Source organism: Microtus ochrogaster (assembly GCF_000317375.1).
Source record: "Microtus ochrogaster isolate Prairie Vole_2 chromosome 14 unlocalized genomic scaffold, MicOch1.0 chr14_random_2, whole genome shotgun sequence".
Classification (NCBI taxonomy): Eukaryota; Metazoa; Chordata; class Mammalia; order Rodentia; family Cricetidae; genus Microtus; species Microtus ochrogaster.
This window is the reverse complement of record NW_004949097.1, coordinates 15,308,860-15,315,551: the sequence shown is the minus strand read 5'-3', so window position 1 is coordinate 15,315,551 and position 6,692 is coordinate 15,308,860. Positions and strand designations below refer to the sequence as shown.

Below are 6,692 nucleotides of genomic sequence, written 5' to 3'. Positions count from 1 at the left end.
CTGAGATTTTAAACCTTCCGTAGCTCTGTGATAGCCCCTTGATCTTATCTATCTTGAGATTTTAAACCTTCTGTAGCTCTGTGATAGCCCCTTGACTGAACCATTCCCACCTGTCGGTCTTCAGGTTTTAGCTCTCAGTTGTGGGGTGTTGAGGAAAGGGGGACAGAGAATTGCAGTAGAGCAGTTGTGTGTCCCATCGCAGTTCAGCTGCTCCTGCAGCAAAGGCCAGGCAGTGTTCACAGCAGGTTCTTGTCAAGTATGTGACATGTAGCTCATTTTTTCGTTCTAATACTAGCTCATATTTAAAGAATTCTTGCAATGCATCAGGCATTTCCTGTGTGCTTTAAAAATATTTTTAAGTGTGTGTGTGTGTGTGTGAGTGAGTGTGAGTATGTGTGTGTGTGTGTGTGTGTGTGTGTGTGAGTGCATTGCTCAAGGAGGCCAGAAGAAAGCATCAGGTCCCCTGGAGCTGGTGTTACAGGTGGTTATGTGTCTCCCAATGTGGGTGCTGGGAACCAAATTCTGGTCCTCTGCCAGGGCATTCTTAACTGCCGAGACATCTCTGTAGGCCGTCCCCCACCTCCCCTCCCCAGTATTCTGAGACAGGGTTTTACTGTGTAGCTCTGACTAGCCTGGAACTCATTTTGTTTATCAGGCTGGTTTGGAACTCAGAGAAATCCACTTGCCTCTGCCTTCTGAATGCTGGGATTAAAGGCATGTGACACCATGTCAGACTCTTTTAAAAATGTTTTTGATAACATGAATTAATTATACATAGTAATGTTTCATTATAACATTATTTTCATACATGCACTTGTATGTCAGTCATAATTACTCATTATTGCCTCCGCTTGTCTGGCTCCAACTCCCGTGACTCCTTCTCTCCCAGACTGGTATCCTATGAACGTTCATGCCTGCTCCCCTTTCTCTGACCCAGTCAGTTTTCTTAGGGTTGTGTACACAAGCACTGACGTCTTGCCAATGGCTACACCTATGAAGAAAATATCTCTTCCTTAGCAACAATTCTGGGCTTTTTGACCCTATTTAGCCCTAAGACATTCGAGAACCCTACTTTTATCACTGGGCTGCTGCTTAGTAACCAGGTTTCAGAGCTTCTGTGTTGGAGCCAAGTTTGAACTCAGGTGTGTGGCTCCACAGCCTGTTTGTAAATTACCTTTTTGCAAACAAAGATCAGACAGGCTTTGGGCTCAGAGAGAACTGCCTGCCTCAGCCTTCCAACGCTGGGATTAAAGGTCTGCACTACCACACCCGCCTAGCCAATTTCTTTTCTAAAAACTGTGATCCCTGCAGGGTTGATGGCACAGGCCTTTAATCCCAGCACTTGAAAGGCAGAGAGACAGGTGGAGTTCTCTGAGTCTGATGCAGGCAGTCCACACAGTGAGTTCTAGGCCAGCCAGGGCTGCATAGAGATCCTGTCTCAAAAAAACAACAAAAGCTTATTTCTGTGACTGAATTCACAGGGGTTTGCTTCCTCTGACACTCTTGTCACTCTAGGTCCTGTGTGGAGACTCGGGAGAGGACGCCGAGTGCCATGCTGCTAAACTCCTGGAAGTCATCATCCTCCAGTGCAAAGGAAGGGGAATTGACCAGGTGATACTTATTAGAAAAGCCTCCTCCTGGACACTTATGTAAAAATGTCCATGCCTGACTGCTACTCTACTTATATTTTGATGGGAAGGTAAAAAGGCAGCCATAGTGTGTTTGCTGATGCAAATCCTATTTGATAGAAAAAAAAAAGACTCAGAAACATTCATGGCAATGGTAACAATAACATTACAATAAACAAACAGGAGCGTATGCAATAGAGAGAGTAGGGATCATGTGGGCTAGCTCCTGCTCCGAGCAGTTAAACAGAGCCCTTGCGCAGAGAAATGACAAGAGCAAAGGCCAGGGTCCGGGTGCTGAGTGTGCTATCAATGAGCGGGTCTTCTGTAGATGAGCGAGGAGACTTGGGAGAGCAGTGGGAAGGGAAGAGCAGGATCTGCAGCAGGAGCTCCTGTGGAAGGCATTAGGTGGGAGCTGGGTAAGGGCAAACACCTCGGTTTGCCTGTGGAACCTGCCCTGGGTAAGGAGGCCATGGGCAGCAGCAGGTGGGAGCGGGGTTGTGCTACCCACACTGCCTGCCTGCAGGTGGTCATAGATGTTCATTAAACAAGTTTTCTAGGGCCAAATCTAGGGAAAATGAGCCACACAAGAGTCGACAGATTCCATTGCTGTGCGACTGTCTGGAGTGTGTCTAGGAAGCTGGGTTTGTATTGTTTCCAAGTTAACTATGGAATGGTTTTGCTTTCTAAACCCTAGGGCATATTGATTATCATGAAAGGGCTGTTTGGATAATGCTCACAGTGACTTGTCTTGAGATAGAAAGATGGGATGTGAAAACTTCTGTCCGGTGACTTTATCTCATCACCTACTTAGGAGAGTTGTATCGGGTGGGAAAAGGTGACAACTTCAGTTTGGAGGGGTGTGGTAAGTAGGAAGGAGCTGGACCAACCTTGTATAGTCCGCGAGAGTCTGCAGCGTAATACAGTGAGTGTGCACTAGTCCTGGGATGCAGAGGGAAGCTCATGACTCTGTGCCAACGAGCTGAGGACTGTAGGTGATGGAATATTGGTATGGACACTGCATAGCACCTTCAGCCATAGCCTGGACTGCGCTCCTCTGGGTTTCCTGTAGACTAGAGGAAGGGCTGGTGTATCTAGTCTGGGATGCCAGTGCTGCTGCTGCTGGTCTTTCATTCATTTATTTATTCATTTCTTAATGGATAATGTATTTCTATGGATATATTTTCCTAAGTCGTCAGTCTTCTTTTAATTTAATGGAAGGGATAATTGTTATATTAATTTTAAAACCTAAAGGTTTCTTTAACTCTTGGTGGCTTTACATATGATAGTAAATTCGTTAACTTTAGTTTTGAAACATGTCAGAAAGTTGGGGTTTTTTGTTTGTTTGTTTTTTAAGCAGGGAGGTTCTTGAGACAGGGTTTTTCTAAAACTTGCTCTGTAGACCTGGCTGGCCTCAACTCATAGATCCCCCTGCCTCTGCCTCCTGAGTGCTAGGATTAAAAGCACGCACCACCATGGCTGGCTTTCCTTGTGATTTTACTGATTTTTGAATAATTACTTCACCATGACTTGTGGTTCTAATGTAGATGATATCAGACATGTGTGACACCGTCCAGTCCAGTATCAGTGAGTATCTAGATGAGAAATACATGCTTGAGTTAGCATTGCAGTCAGGGGACCCACAGTATTGTCGTAGTCTGATTCATTTATTTCCAAATTGGCATCAACCCTACCTTTGTCATTTACCTTGAACATGGAAGTGGCTGAGTGAAGGTGGAGCTCACGAGCTATTTCCTGCTGGCTGCAGTGTGGACATAAGAGGGAACGAGACTGTCACTTTTTGTCTACTTAGTCTCTTGGTCTCTCTTGGTTTGGGAATATATGTCTTTAAATATCCTACACACAGTTGAAATAAGCACTTTATTTAGTCACAAAGATAGATTTATTGGGGACACAGCCAGCATCAGCCATCGGAAAGGCTCTTGGCTGCAGCGTGTGGGTGACTCTTGCTTCTGTCCCACCCTCCAGTGTATCCCGCTGTTCGTTCAACTTGTCCTGGAGAGACTGACCCGTGGGGTCAAGACCAGCGAGCTGCGTACGATGTGTCTCCAGGTGGCGATCGCTGCCCTCTACTACAGCCCCGAGCTGTTGTTCCACACTCTGGAGCAAGTCCAGCTGCCACACAACCCGGGACCCGTCACCTCGCAGTTCATAAACCAGTGGATGAACGACACGGATTACTTCCTTGGGTATGTGCCCTGTTGGTTTTACATGGCCTTGATGTTTTGGGAAGTTTAGTTTTTAATACAGTGTTGTGTTGAGGGATATCTTTATATCTTGGGGACTATTTTTAGTCCATTATTATTTAAATTTTTGAAAATTAGGAATATTTAAAAAGATACTCTGTATCTGTGCCAGTGTATGTGTGTAGGCACAACGTGTCATGCCTTGTGTGTAGAGGGTGTCTGAGCACAGCTTTTAGGGGTGATTTTGTTCTTAACTCCTGTGGGCCCAGCACCTTTACCTGCTGAGCTATCACTTCAATCCAGAAAATTAGGAATGTGTTTTGAAGTATAACCTGATGGAAAGATACATTATATAGTATATAATATAGAATAGTTGTTTTTAATTTTGTTTTCAAGACAGATTTCATGTGCCCAGGCTGGCCTTGAATGCTTCATCCTCCTGCCTCTACCTTCTGAGTACTGGGCTTGTAAGATTCAGTTTTATTCATGTATATGTATGCATCTCTGTGGATGCTTACCGTGTGTATGAGTCATGTGTGTGTGTATGTCTCTGTGGATGCTTACCATGTGTATACTGTGCAGGGTGGGTACCCTCAGAGGCTGGAAGAAGTGTTGGTTCCTCTGGAGCTGGTGTTGTGGGTCCTAGGCATCAATCTCAAGTCCTCTAGAAGAACAGCAATTGCTCTTAACACTGAGCCGCACCCCCCTCCCCACTTTTGTCTTAATTTTTGATGTCTTTAAACAAAGGAAATAATTTCATAGAAATATGTCTAACATAAAATGACCAATCATTTTTGCCTTTGGAATTATAATTTTCTTATCTGTCGGAAGATGTGTGTGTGTAGCCACCTAGCATGCTGACTTTTTGAAATACTGTTTGGCAACTGGGGTTGGTGTGGATGGAGCATCTGCCAAGAGAGCACGGTCTGGAGAGCCCTTCATTTCTCCCGTTGCATGCAACCTTATGTTGCTGAGTAGACATTTCAGCTCTGACAACCTCAGATACAGCTCTTTCATTAATCATAAGTGGTTATAGCAAGATGACTCCTGTAAGCCCTTCCCCTGTTCCTGAAATCAAGTCTTTTTATAGAGCTTAGGCTGGCCTTGGAATTGCTCTATAGTTGAGATTTATCTGGAGTTTGCAGTATCCCTGCCTCAGCCTCCTCAGTGTTGTGGTTATAGGTATGATCCACCACACCTGACCTCCCTGACAGACTTTTTTTGTAGTAAGAGTTGGTTGGTTTGTTTGTAGAATTTGGTTTATAAGGATTTTACTTCTTTTAGTTTTTCTAGAGCAGTACCTCTTTGTAATAAAATATATTAATATATTAATAGTTCACAACCTCTTTGACTGACCTCTATCTCCAAAATAATACATAATGATTCATAACAGTAGAAAAAGTACAGTTATGAAATAACAGTAAGATTAGTTTATGTTTGGGGGTTTCCACAACACGAGGAGCCGTATTAAAGGGTCACGGCACTATGGAAGGTTGAGAACCATGGCTCTAGAGTTTGCCCTCTGTGACCACATCTGCATGGTTTTCAACGCTCGCAGACACCACGACCGGAAGATGTGTATAATAGGACTGAGCATCCTCTTGGAGCTGCAGAACCGACCTCCTGCTGTGGACGCCGTGGCTGCACAGATCCTGCCCTCCATCCTCTTCCTGTTCCTTGGCCTGAAGCAGGTCTGTGCAACACGACAGCAGGTCAGCCGTGGAGATCCCGCAAAAGCACAGAAAGCAGACATGGAGGAAGATGGTAAAGCCTACTTACGATTTGTACTGTAGTTGATTTTGCTTTGTAAAAATAATTTATCATTAATTTGTTACTATAAAAATTAAATTATTTTACGTGCATGAGTGTTTGCCAGCAGGCACGGTCATGTACACTATGTATGCCTGGCGTCTGTGGAGGCCAGAGGAGGTGTTGGATCTCCTAGAACTGAATTTAGATCACTGTGAACCAGGCCAGAAGGAGGCGTTGGATCTCCTAGAACTGAATTTAGATCATTGTGAACGAGACCAGAAGGAGGCATTGGATCTCCTAGAACTGAATTTAGATCACTGTGAACCACCATGTGGGTTCTGAGAACCAAACTTTGGTCCTCTGCAAGAGGACCACTGAGCTCAGCCCCAGATTCTGCTTTTAAAATGTTAAAAAATTATAATTATACTGGTGTGCATGTGTGTGGAAGTCAGAAAACAGCTTACTGGGTCTTGGGGATTGAACTCAGATCTTGAGGCTTGGAGGCAAGTACTTCACTCAGTGAACATCTCACTGGCCTCTGCTTTCTTGTTTTTTGAGACAGACCTTGCTTTGTAGCTCAGACTAGCTTTAAACTCACGATTCTCCTGCCTCCGTCTCCTGTGTGCTAGGACTGTGTGTATGCACTGTCATTTCTGACTTGGATTTTGATTGGAACGTGCTTCCTTCATTTCAGCCTGTTTGTGATCATTAAACAGATCGACATCCTTTGGCCTGTGACACATTTAAACTGGGCCTTCCATGACTTACAGATTTTATCGTGTGGAGTACATTTAGATCTGTGCCCCTTGATACTTAAAACTCTGTGACTTCTAAGTGAAGCCTTGTAGGTGTTGTTTTGCCTTGAAAAGCATATATATGAGAATCAGATGGTCTTAACTATGAGTTAGCAACTGAAGACTTACTTTTTTGTATATACTGACGAGCTCAATGAAAATAGCTACCATTAACTGATTGACTCCCTAGATTAGGTGTACTCTCTCAGGATAAGAGGTTTTTTTTTTTTTTGTTTTTCGAGACAGGGTTTCTCTGTGGCTTTGGAGCCTGTCCTGGAACTAGCTCTTGTAGACCAGGCTGGTCTCGAACTCAC

At 44.2% G+C, this 6,692-nt stretch overlaps 1 protein-coding gene across 3 annotated transcripts in view; it reads left to right on the top strand.

The window, feature by feature from the left end:
* Ipo8 (importin 8) overlaps positions 1-6,692 on the top strand; it is a 64,227-nt gene that overhangs the window by 50,962 nt on the left and 6,573 nt on the right. For all 3 annotated transcript variants that reach the window (XM_005364624.2, XM_005364623.3, XM_026787907.1), the window contains exons 20-22: positions 1,516-1,611; positions 3,615-3,835; positions 5,391-5,596. In XM_005364624.2, the coding sequence (XP_005364681.1) occupies positions 1,516-1,611; positions 3,615-3,835; positions 5,391-5,596 (523 nt within the window). The remainder of the gene's footprint in view (positions 1-1,515; positions 1,612-3,614; positions 3,836-5,390; positions 5,597-6,692) is intronic.